At 36.9% G+C, this 13,379-nt stretch overlaps 1 protein-coding gene across 1 annotated transcript in view; it reads left to right on the top strand.

The window, feature by feature from the left end:
• Positions 1 to 13,379, top strand: part of LOC124534663 (OTU domain-containing protein 7B-like) — a 29,389-nt gene that overhangs the window by 13,407 nt on the left and 2,603 nt on the right. The window contains exons 3-8 of the mRNA XM_047110639.1: positions 6,204 to 6,335; positions 7,339 to 7,489; positions 10,057 to 10,307; positions 10,947 to 11,191; positions 12,290 to 12,495; positions 12,720 to 13,199. Coding sequence (XP_046966595.1) covers positions 6,204 to 6,335; positions 7,339 to 7,489; positions 10,057 to 10,307; positions 10,947 to 11,191; positions 12,290 to 12,495; positions 12,720 to 13,199 — 1,465 coding nt within the window. The remainder of the gene's footprint in view (positions 1 to 6,203; positions 6,336 to 7,338; positions 7,490 to 10,056; positions 10,308 to 10,946; positions 11,192 to 12,289; positions 12,496 to 12,719; positions 13,200 to 13,379) is intronic.

Here is a 13,379-nt window from a genome sequence, read left to right as displayed (position 1 = left end):
TGCCTGTAGTTACACTAGCTCCTTCACCTTTCAAACCGGAACACAAAAACACAGAGTATTACTGCTTCACTATATGATATATTTCATACGTATATATAATATGTTAATGGATTGTAGCTACCCAGATGGGACTTGTACAAAGCCCATCACCAAATAAATTTTCAGGATGAACATATACAGTCGAATTTAAATATTGGTTAATTATAATTAAAGAAGAAAAATTGCCAATTTACAAACTTCCTTATTTCTGACGTAGATCAAAAATATTCAATATTATCAAAACATTGGTTTTACGATTAGCTGATATAATAACACACATAACTGTCTAACAATATGTAACATATTGATTAGATAAAGAAACTACTAATTTAACGTATATATGCAATTATAAATCACTTAATCAAATGTTTCAGTTAATTTTACACAATACTTTGTGACATTATGACGTCATAAAATGAAATCTAATAGGCAAACAGTATTACTAACGATACTCTAAATCAATAATCTGGAGATTAGACTGGAGCTTCAGCGTAAATTAAGTTGTTATTGTTTCAAAAATTGTTTTTATAAATGGCTAGTTGGTATTAAAGTAAATAGACGTTTGTGAAATATAAATCCAAAAATGTGTCGATTTATGACATCACATTAGAAACCTATAAATCAGTTTTTCTCTACTATATTATACAGGTATTACACAAATAAACTTGAATCAGTCCATCTATTAAAAAAAACGTATCAAAATCTGTTGCGTAATTTGAAAGATCTAAGCATAGGGACTAACAGCGGTAAGCGACTTTGTTTTATACTATGTATCGATAAGTAGCGATGCTTGAAACTTGATCAGATTTGTAACGTAATCTTTACTAACAAGGATTAACTAAAACAATCATGTTATATCAGTCGCTATAACATCACTGAGAATAGAGCGGCTGTTACCAAAATAAAAACGTATACCCTCAAATCGCCCACGGAGTCCAACCGTCCTAAATATTAACATGTGATTTCTAAAAATATCAAGACTACTCATTCGCACTCACTGTTTTATTTCATAAGTTCATGACAATCATTTCCCGCCCACGGCGTTTTGGTCTTACATTGATTGTTTTCTTTTCTTTTATGGATGTTTATTATTTCTTAATACAAAAATTAAATTGTTAAATACTAAATTTAGCTATAGTCATCATGTTATGTTTTACTTAAATCTGCCTATCAATCAGTCAGTGACTGCAAAACTAAAACTAAAATAAACTTAGATTATAAAAAAAATAAAAAATATATTATGATTAATGAAATTTCCTGAAACATCATCTCGTTAGAACATCGTTCTTCCGCGTTTCCCCCATGTAAATGGGAGGGGGGTTTAGGTTTACTCACAAATGCCTGGTACTGGAGTATCGGGGGATGCTCAGTAACATTGGCATATAATTCCAAGCAGCAAGCAGCTTTTAATTTGTGCTCATTGCCAAGTCACTATAATTATAATATAAAGAAAACTATTGATACAATTACTAAATGTTGATTTATAACATAATAATTTGAATAGGACTTGGTTTTAAGAGATACAATGGAAAGACCCTTGGCATTTTTTTACATTTAATATTTTTGGTGGGATTATTTTAACGTGATATCGTAAATAAAAAAATCTGTAGAATATTTAGTAAAGAAAATGTGTAGTAAATTTAGTATCAGTATTGCACCCGTGCGAAGCCGGGGCGGGTCGATAGTTCTGAATAAGTTTAAGATGATAGTAATGAAGATTGATTTATATCGTTTGTTTTAATAACATCGTTAAAGTTGTTTTGAGAAATGGAATGTGTTTATATAATAATATATTGTTTGTATTAACGTATTTATTTATTATAAATCAAATAAAATATAATGGTGATTATGTCCAATTCGATTTCTGTCATCGCGGAAAATCTCAACTCGGAATAACAAATCACCGACAAATATAAAGTTGCTGAAAAATTGTGCTAATATAAATCAGCCATCATCATCATCATCATCATTAGCAGCTCATATTTGTCTACTGCTGGACATAGGCCTCTCTAATTGTACGCCACTGTGATCATTCTTCGGCTACTCACATCCAGCTCCTGCCAGCCGTTTTGAGTCGACCGTCACTCCACCGTGCCTAAGGACGTCCTACTCCATGCGTCCTCATACACACATGTCTCACATGTGATCGATTTCCATAGTTGATGGCATATTCATAAGAAAATAAAACTCTATCGACATAAAAACGCGGTTTTTTCATATCATGATTCGTTTTGGAAATAATTTTATGGTCTTATCATCAATTAATTCCATAGGTTTACATTTTTACAGCGTTTTTGCTCATAGCTCATAATTGAGTTTAGCTAGATAACGGCATTATAGATATACGACGATAGATATGCTCTCTATATTGAATTACTCATATAATCCGACGGTATCGCGTCCCGAAACTTACAGGAATTGTTCATTTACGGGACTAACTAGATATTTCTACTGTTTGAGACACGTAATATTAACACTATCAAGCAATAAACTCTAGGCTATTGAAAATAAACACAAAAAATCGTAGATACTTTATTGGCACGTTGAAAAACTAACCACTAAGGCAACGGAGCAGTCTAATTGCTATATCCTTTAAACTATGCCAGTGTATACCTATTACGAAATCAGCGGAACAATAATCTACACCGAATCCCGCAAAACTAGATTATCCCGTGATACAAATGTCACGAAAGTAGTCTTATTCGTGGAATATGCTTAAATTATTCATACCAACCAATTTACTTTCATGAGCAATTCGTGATATTTCATTGTTTTTAATTTATTAAATTCTTCCTTAATTTGTTGCTATCGCGATCCGAAAAATTGGGTTCATTGGCTGTTGTTATTTTTGTTATATAAAAAGAAGACATTTTTTCTTATGAGGAATGTTGCAGCTGTTGCATCCTGTTTTATCAGTTTTTTTAAGCAAGCTGCTTAAAGCAGCCTGTAGAGTATATCCGCCAAAGTCAACACTGTTCTTGGTAATGAATACATGAATATTCCCTTAACATTGACCACACTATGATTTCAACAACGTTCAATTTTCAAAATCAGTGAATTCGAAAACAAATACAATCTATTTTAAATTCACATTTACTAACATAGTCGAGTAAACCAATAACAAAATCAAGAGCCGGTGTGTTTTGGATATTTACTGTATATTATCGGTTTTTATCAGCTTCAAACCGATTTTGAGACAGTTTATATTAAGAATAAAGTTGTATATATTTTTGTAAAGTGAGAAATAGAAGAAGTAAGAAAATATGATAGAAAAACATTTTATTGATAATTCACATTAGTATAGGTTATGTATGAAATCGATTCAATTAGTTTATCTTCATTAATGAAAGTCATTAGAGCGTAGCTGGGAGCAAGGGCTAGCTCTGAGTAAAATTATGTAACACGGTACGCATGCGCACTGAACCGTACGTCTGTTCACGTCAATCGCATCCGGTTCTCGCTTCATTGCTTCCATTGTCTTTCATCAAAGCCCTATACGAATTAACTTCGTCTGATATGACTCGAGAAAATTGCTTGAATTAAATACATACGGCTAGTGATAAATTAACTAGATCGACTATAGGTAACTCGTACCTGGAGCTGCGTTTGAGATCCAACTTTTTGAACGCACGCATTGTTTACTTTACGCTGTCAAATGTTGGAACCGAGTTATATGGAATTCTTACTAACTAAAACCACTGGATAGCAATCGCGTGACCATCCCGGCTTTCGTTCAATTAGGAGATGGCGGGGACAGGCGTCGAAGCTGTTTTCGAACGCACCTCGAATCGACAAGCGAACTCAATTTTTTTACCTGGTAGAAGAGTGATTTAGCCAGTGTAACTACAGGCACAAGGGACATAATATCTTAGTTCCCAAGGTTTATGGCTCATTGGTGATGTAAGGAATGGTTAATATTTTTTACAGTGCCATTGTCTATGGGCAATGGTGACCACTTATCATCAGAAGGCCCATTTGGACGATCGCCAACGACTATCAAAATAAAAAAAATAACTAACACTCATCTTGTGTTTAGGAAAGGGAATTCCACCACGCTGATAGGACATGAATTATAAACACGAATTACGCAAAAATTTAAGCGTGCTTACATTTGAAACCGCATTCGTTCATTAAGATTCACGCAATCTTTACCAAATGATGGTTGCCATACCATTCCATATACATCAGTAATGTATTTTTAACACATTTGACTTACTGACTTATTTAAAAACATCTAGAATTACATATCGTATACGATGCGTCGATGCACGATGACGACTGTTTTGGCACGAGCAGCCGTCTTATAATAATATTTTGAAGTCATGTTTGAACAACGCAACGCGTAAAGGAGGCAGAAATAAAAATACCTCCCATTATAGGTATGACATGACGAAAGTGAATCACGAACGATCGAGCCGCAAATCGCATTAGATTCCGTCTGCTAGCCTAAATTTTATTTGCTCCTAATTTTGTCATTAATACAAAATTAGGAGCAAATGAAATAATTTGACGACCTCCGTGGTCGAGTGGCGTGTACATCGGTTTTCAAGGGTATGCCACTCCGAGGTCCCGGGTTCGATTCCCGGCCGAGTCGATATAGATTATCATTAGTTTTCTATGTTGTCTTGGGTCTGGATGTTTGTGGTACCTTCGTTACTTCTGATTTTCCATAACACAAGTGCTTAAGCTATTTACATTGGGATCAGAGTGATGTATGTGATGTCTCATATTTATAAATAAAAAAAAAATACCCTGTTTCTAGGTTACCGAAATCTAAGAATAAATATTTGGATAAATTTGTATAAAAAAGTGTACGTTGATGTCTGTGATCAATAAACCTCGACGCCTTTAGACCGATTACCATGAGAGTACATATTTATTTTTCTCGAATACCTCTGTCGTAATTCATTATTAGATGGAATTGCAGCACGTACACTAGTTTACTGTTCAAGCGATTGACTTGACTATTGGTATATGTGTAATACACATATACCAGGCGGCCTGTCCATACATACACATTGTATATGTATGGACAGGCCGCCTGAGTTTCGCTAGTATAGTGTAAAAAATAAATTGATCTTGTTACGGTTGTTACGGTACAACATCATCAACTATCTGATAACTTTTACATAGCGGGTTTTTAAATAAAAATCTTTTTGTATATCTAATCTAAGGAACTTTACAATTCATTTTCTTATGGTAGTGCCTCGGTAAGGCCCGTAAGGTACCTATCCTCAGGTATTCTACCGCCAAACAGCAATAGTAAAGCTAAAGTCACAAGGGACATAACATCTTAGCTCTCAAGGTTGGTAGTGATTGGTGTGAGTGTTAATATCTATTGTCGGTGATGACCACTTACCATCAGTTGACCTATTTGTCCATCCACCTATTACATCAATTATTTGATAAATATAAAGGCTAACTTACACTAACAAAAGAACGTTTGTCATTTTGTCTTACGACGGTATTCCATTAGAACGATAGAGAGATGAACTGAGATGAAACTTGTGCTGCTCATACATCTGTGCTCCATCATATCCTGAGCAGTTGGATAGTCTCCCACGAGAGTGGCCATGGTTGAAATCGGTCAGTAGGCCATCGTAACCAATAAGAAACAATTATAATGTGAATTATTAAAACATATATCTGGTTCGACGATGAGAATTTTTGGTGTCGGGCATGTGTCACAATAATATCCGAAAAATGGGTATTTTAGTGGTGTAATTTAGTAATTCTATACCATTTAGAAAATACAAAAGAAAGTATTGTGGAAACATTTATAAACTATTTGTAAGGTGCGTGACATAAAAAAGTATCATCGAAAATTCAACGTCAGTTGGGGGAAAAGAAATATATAGATCTGAGAAGACGGTGGAAAGAATCCAGTGGGAGATTTTTGGTCGCATACTAGGCTTATAAGGAATATGATGGCGGACGTTTTTAGTTACAAGACTATTAAGTCCAACATCACATTAGTCAATACACTTTTATTACTGTGCGATACTATGATTTTAACACTAAATTTGTGACTGCTATTTCAAAAAGTATGCTCATCAAATCATCGTTTATTATTTTAGGCATTTTCCCTCTATATTTGGCAAAAAAAAAACTTGTGATAGATCTTAACAATACTATAATTAATAAAGTTTTTTTTTTATTTCTAGAGCGGGTCCATAACACGTCCCTTCGGCCGAGAGCTGGTGGCGATGTAATCCCAGAACGTTCTGTGGGAACACTCGACCTCAACATGTCATATTCAGCGCCCTCCAACTTAGTACTCACACCAGCACCCGAATGTAAGTAACATCAAATAATTTCAATAATAATAGTTAATTTCCGTATATATTTTATACAACATTCAAGGAACGATTCATTTTGCTTGCTGATGGTAGACTTAACTACGAAACTTCTAGGTCGCAGGTCCTTGTGCAAGCCCGTCTGGGTAGGTACCACCTACTCATCAGTTATTCTACTGCCAAGTAGTCAATATTGTTGTGTTCCGGTTGGAAGTGTGAGTGAGCCAGTGTAACTACAGGCATAAGAGACATAACATCTTAGTTCCCAAGGTTGGTTGGCACATTGATGATGTAAGGATAATTTTGCTCGTCCGCCAACCTATTCCATAAAAAAAACATATGTAAAACTATCCTACAACACTCGTCCTGCTAAGAAAACCTCGAACAATGTAAAAATAAATGATACATGATACTATAACGCCATCTATTGGCGATAATGAGAAACTCGAAAAATATCCCGATTATTTGTTGTTACCTGTAAAATTACTTTTTACCTATCTGCAATTAGCGTTGCAAGCCATGAATGAATTCAATTATTTTTCATACAACGTAGGATTATCTCAATATAAATATGAATATTAAAATATTATTCATGTTTTAATGTTCCACTACAAGTTAAGCATAAAGCACCAAACTTAGGATGCGTCCGTATTATCTTAGTGACCACGATCAAACCAGACCGTGATTTTCATTCACTCATATAATTAGAAACGTATACTCCCATCGGTATAGCAGAACGGCTAATGTATCTATATAATATCTGTATTTTATAGCAAATTTTTTGCTAAAATGTATTTTTCAAGATAGCGTGACAGCTAATATTCGCCATCCATAAAACTATAAAATGGTCCTACACTAAGACAATCTCACTATAAATCATAAATTATTCAATCATATCCCTTTTGAAATATGGTTTATTTTTACTTTGCAAGTCATCTTTATAATAGTCGGGCAAAAATTACAAATAAATAATTTCACACAATAAGTCTATATCTATCGTCAGGTCGTAAACTCTCCCGAGGTATATCAAGAGCGACAGATAACGAGGGACTGGTGTGGGCGTTAAGAAGCAACACAGACCCGGAACCGAACACACTAACCTCCGACCACATTCTCCTACTGCCGGATATATCAGTTTATCCGCCAGATTTTAGGTAAGAGATTGGTTTTATTATTCAGTCAGTATAGCAACTCTTAAGTTAACAATTACTTTTTTGACACCATACAAGTACACATATGTATGGCTGAAAAGTAGGAAAAAGATAAACAAATGTTTATTTACGTATTTCAGGCGATTTGCTAAAGCTCTGTTCCAAACATGACAATAAAAAAAGCCAAATAAAGAACTTTTGACGGCAAATTGACGTGATAGACATGATGGTCAAGAGCTTGATTAATCTATGATATTCACAATAGCTTTACCAAAAATTGGCTTTTTTAACGTCGACGAAAATGTAATCGGAATTTTGCAAGTAATATGATATAAAATATATATTAATATATTATAAAAAAAATTAATATTTATCATAAACTTTTAGGAGTGTACAAAGTTGCATGAAATACATATATTTGAGGTTTGTTCATCTTTTTTCCTACTTCCATTGGAATAGGTTCGATCATTCCTTTTGTTAAATGGGTATTCGGCTCAACGGCAACGATTACATTTCGATTCGTTGCGATAAACTGTCAATTTGTTGTCAGAATGCCGAGGTCAAGGCGACCTGCCTAAATATTACAGCTACTTTACATTTTTAATGATACCCAATAGCATATAATTAAAACTAGGAAATAAACAAAGTTCAAATGTCAAATATCTACACAAATAAGTTTCGTAGTACCGAAATTCGTATGCGGCTTATTCAGCATTTTTCAGTTAATTTTCCTACGGATATAGTCGTATAAAAGTCATTTATAGCGAGGATTTTTCTTGGCCTCTCGAACCAGCCGCCGTGACATTGCGTTTCCCACACGTGTCTCGGCAATTTGCCAATACAGGGACAAATAGGGGTGTCGATTTTGTACAACTCTCGATCTCCATTTTTGAAAATTTTTTTGGTAGGCTTTTGTGTAAGCCCGCCCTAGTTGGTACCGCCCAAAATAACATTGTTGTGTTCCGATTTAAAGAGTGAGTGAGCCAGTTTACACTGGCTCACTCACTCTTTAAACTCTCTCTACACTAAAACTAAAAACACTCACTCTATACCCCTCGTGAGTTTACACTCACGAGGGGTATAACATCGTACCCAAGGTTGGTAGCACATTGGCAATGCAAAGAATTCCTTACTGCGCCAAAGACCGCGGTGACCATTAACCATAATAATCCCGGTGGTTTATGTGCCCGTTTATTATTGGTATAAAAAAACAGGATAATCTTTACGAATTTGTACATTCTGAATATTTTTTCTATGCCTATATCATTTGTTTTATTCATATTGAAAGACAGAACTAAAAAAAGTAATGAATTGTTTTGTCTTCAGCCTATTTATATAAGTAATCTATACGAAAAATCATTATAGGTATATTAAATAACACAAATTGTATCTGTTATAAACAACTTCTTAATTATATATACTTCTCGTAGAAAATAATTTATTATTAGATTAAATAAAAACAAAATAATGAAACAACTGCTATTTTTATAATTAAAGAAAGAATACTCGAACTGGTCAAATTTATTTGCGTCATGAGTACGACTTTTATTTTTATTTTATTATTGTCAATATTTAATTGGTATGAAAAATACAATGTGTTTCCGATTATTTCATTTTTCGTAATTGAACAGATATATTGAAGCATACAGATACTACATCGAATTTTTAGTTGATTAAGTAAACCATTCGTCTGGGCCCAACCCTATCTAGCACGCTACACATTACAATCATTTTCAGTCATTGATCCCTTACAAACCATTCACTCTTTTAACCTTTTGTAACTCGATTGTTGAACTTGGTATTTGTGGTCATTTACAAAAAAATACCGGCACGCAAGCGTTGAATTTATGCAATTTATTAGTTTGTTTTTTTTTCTAAATATTTTAACGTTTATAAAAGTTTACATACATTAGACACATACCTATGTGCAACAAACCAAGCATTTCCACTAACCCGCATTGGAACAGCGTGGTGGAATATGTTCCAAACCCTGTCCTTAATGAAAGAGGCCTTAGCCCAGCTGTGGGTCATTTATAGGCTATAACTACTATGTGCAAAACATATACAATTTCACGTAATAATCTAGTTCAAAATTGGTCTGCTAATTCACTGCAAAAGAAAAAATCTTTTTTAGTTGAATATGCAAAGGCTTTCATGCTATACTTTCAGGTACTTTAAAATAAATAGACCTTTAGAAAGACACGATATTGTGTATAGGACATGTATTTTTATCCCCATAACAAATTCGACATTTAGCTAAATTATGTACTTTTACATTCTCGGCAGTAATTACGCGTACCATACAATGTTGGTTTTATCTCAAACTACAGCATTAAATTTATGCTCCAAGATTCGCCCATTTATTTTTATTTTTTCTAAAAAACCATAATGGAATGCTGCTACAAAGTGTATAGTAATAAAATTTTATTAATATTGACTCGATTAGTTGCTTATATAGCTTCTAAGAGATTGCATTTTAATGTAGTTTCGAAGTAAAAATTTAAATAGCAATAAGCAATTACGAATAACTTTTCGATTTTTTTGTAATGTTTTGTTTCGTTTGCTCTCAGGATATTTATCGAAAAGGATCTTCTCGAAACAGCCACGCTCGTAACGTTAGAGTCGGCTGGTATATTGAACTGGTGGTGCCACGGCCGCGTTCCGGGGGCTCCACGGCTATTACCGCTGGCGACATCTGGCGACGGTAACTGCTTACCTCACGCGGCCTCGCTAGCTGCCTACGGGTTCCATGATCGACTTCTGGCTCTCCGAACGAAAGTGCAAGCCTTGTTATCCGGCGAGGGAGGTGATGCTCTAACAAGTAAGTTTACATTTTTTTTCTATCAATCTTTTACTCTTTGTGTCTATGATTCATTGCCATGTATGTGATTAAATTACTATTATAAATAGTCATCATACCACAGAGTTTGTTAAACGGTAATTATTATTTTTAAAATCCAGTTCAACTATTTTTCTCTATTCTCTTACAAAAGAAATGCGTAATAAAATAACACCATGTATAGTTAGGTACGTTTGTGAGTATTTCATCAATCTACTAATATCAAGTTTCAGATTCTTGTATTGTTGGATTATTTCTATTGCTACTATTAATAATTAAAGCCCAGATAGTCCAGTGGTTAGAAGACGTGCATGCATGTGTTTTTATGCTTGCACACTTAAACTTAAGCAATAGATTTAATGTACTTAATTTGTGTTTGTACTTTATTTTGTGCTTGGTGGCGAAGGAAAACATCATGTTTAAAACTGCAAAATATAAAAAATTAAATCTCCATACTCCATTAAATCCAAACTTGCATTGAAAAAGCGTGGTGGAAGAAGCCCCAAAAGTTCTCCTCAAAAGGGAGAGGTGGCCTAAGCCCGAGTAATAAAAGTCGGTTGGACGACTTTCGCCGAATTCGATTCGTGTAATGACAGTGTGATGTGTCGCGTGGTTTGGCAGAGGCCATAAAGCGGCGCTGGCGCTGGTCGGAGAGCGTGCCGCTGCGCTCGGCGGGGCTGCGGCCGTCGGAGGGCGAGTGGGCGCGCGAGTGGGCGGACGCCGTGCGCGCCGCGTCGGCCGAGCCGCGGCCGCGCCCGCAGCCCGCCGCGCAGCCGCACTACGCCGGCCTCGAGCAACTGCACGTGTTCGCGCTCGCGCACGTCATGAAGCGCCCCGTCATCGTGTTCGCAGACGTCGCGCTCAGGGTACGCCCTGCTCGATATTGTATACAACAGTACTTAAACTATAGTTTGTTCGCGTTAAGAATGCAGTGAGTTATCATTGCTTACCGGCTTTACTCCGCCGCCTGACCAATCAAATCTTTTTTAACAGCAGGGTGAAGGTGTATGCATATTTGTGTTAAAATTCCAACAAATTATATTTGTTTTAAAGACTAAGTATAATGAATTTTATAAATACACATTAAAGTAAAAAATCGAATCGGGGTGTTTAATCAACAAAATTCTTAACACTAGGTATATACAATCGTTTGCGAATCTTGCCATCGCGATGTAGAAATTTACATATTTTGACATAACGTCATCTAGTAGCTATAGGTTAGATTAATTATTACGTGTACAGCTTGAATAAATTAAATATAAGTATATAAATAAACAAAATTTAAATTATAAAAATAAAAATATCATTTAATAATTAATTAAATGTGAACTTGACTTTGTAATTTGAAAAGATTTGATTGGTCAAAGGGTGCGGAGTCAGGCCGGTAAAGAATGACAACTCACTGCATTCTTAACGCGAACAGACTATAGGTGACGTTAGACGACGACGACGACGACGACGACCTCTATGGTCGAGTGGTGTGTACACCGGTTTTCATGGGTACGCCACTCTGAGGTCCCGGGTTCGATTCCCGACCGAGTCGATGTAGATTACCATTAGTTTTCTATGTTGTCTTGGGTCTGGGTGTTTGTGGTACCGTCGTTACTTCTGATTGTCCATAACACAAGTGCTTCAGCTACTTACATTGGGATCAGAGTAATGTATGTGATGTTGTCTCATATTTATTATAAATCACGCTATCGTTGTTTCTTTGTCAAACGTGCTTTAAATGTCATGTTTATGATGGTATTCCTTTGTGTAAGCCTTTTTGAGTAGGCAGATATCACAGATACACACCATGTATGACTGAACCGACCAAATATAATGATCATGATGTGCGTTTTTTCCCCGTCTATCTTTCTTCTATATTTACGAAACGAATAAAATAAGAACATAAGAATCAAATCAAATATAGCTAAGTTCGAAGATAAACAGTTTCTAAAAAAACTATTTATTTATGACAGGATTTCCGCGGTGATCCGATAGCCCCAATCCCCTTCGGCGGTATCTACCTGCCGTTGGAGTTGGACCCTGCGGTATGCAGCAAAGCGCCCATCCTGCTCGCTTACGACGCCGGACATTTCTCAGCGCTCGTCCCATGCGAGCCTCTGCCCACCGATGGAGCTCGAGTCCCGCTGGAAGACGAGGATGGAAACCCTATGCCAATACGGTATTTAATTATGCTTAACCAAAATCACTTGCTTCATAAAACAGGAATATTTATGAGTCAAAGTGTTTTAATGAAGTCGCCGCAACAAGCTACCCAACTTTGAGTTCTTGTACGGACTCCGAACATTACTGTACTCAATTTTTAGATAGGAAGATCTTTGCAATGTCATGAAAACACACATTGGACAAATTTTGAAATAAAATTTCGACTTAATTCGATTACAGCTTCAACGTAGATCCGGGCGAAGATTTCCGATGGGACGTCGAGCCGGACCAGAAGACCATAAACAACCTCCTCCCGGACGAGTACCAGAGGACGGCCATGCTCGCCGCGTACCTCGAGCTCGAGACGGTCGAGTGCCATTCGCGCAGCGCGCCCGAGGAGCTGCGGCGGTCGCTCGACGCGCTGTCGACGAAGAGCTCGAAGCAGATGAGCTCGGTGGCGAAGCAGTTCGGCAGCATCGGGCGCAGTATGAGCAGCAAGCTGCGGAAGAACTTCGGCTCGATGGCCAACTTTGGCTCGATGGCCAACTTTGGCTCGATGGCCAAGCTGGGCGCGCGCGGCGGCCAAAGCAACCCCGAGGAGACGCCCGCGCCCCCCGCCCCCGCGCCCCTCGCCCCCCGCCTCGCCGCCCGCCTCGCGGCCGCGCGCGCGCCCGTGCAAGACGAGATGGTCCAGAACTACCTCGACGAGGCCTGGATCGGGTACGACATCCCCTGTCCCTTCTTACGCCGTACATCGCGCGCATCTTAACCGATGATTCCGGGTTCAAACCCAGGCGAGCACCGCTGTTTCGTGTGCTTAATTTGTCTTTATAGGTTCATCTCGTGCTCAGCGGTGAAGGAAAACATCGTGAGGATACCTGCATGTGACAGGTTTCATAT

The sequence above is a fragment of the Vanessa cardui genome, chromosome 13 (assembly GCF_905220365.1).
Source record: "Vanessa cardui chromosome 13, ilVanCard2.1, whole genome shotgun sequence".
Classification (NCBI taxonomy): Eukaryota; Metazoa; Arthropoda; class Insecta; order Lepidoptera; family Nymphalidae; genus Vanessa; species Vanessa cardui.
This window is presented reverse-complemented; position numbering and strand designations above follow the sequence as displayed.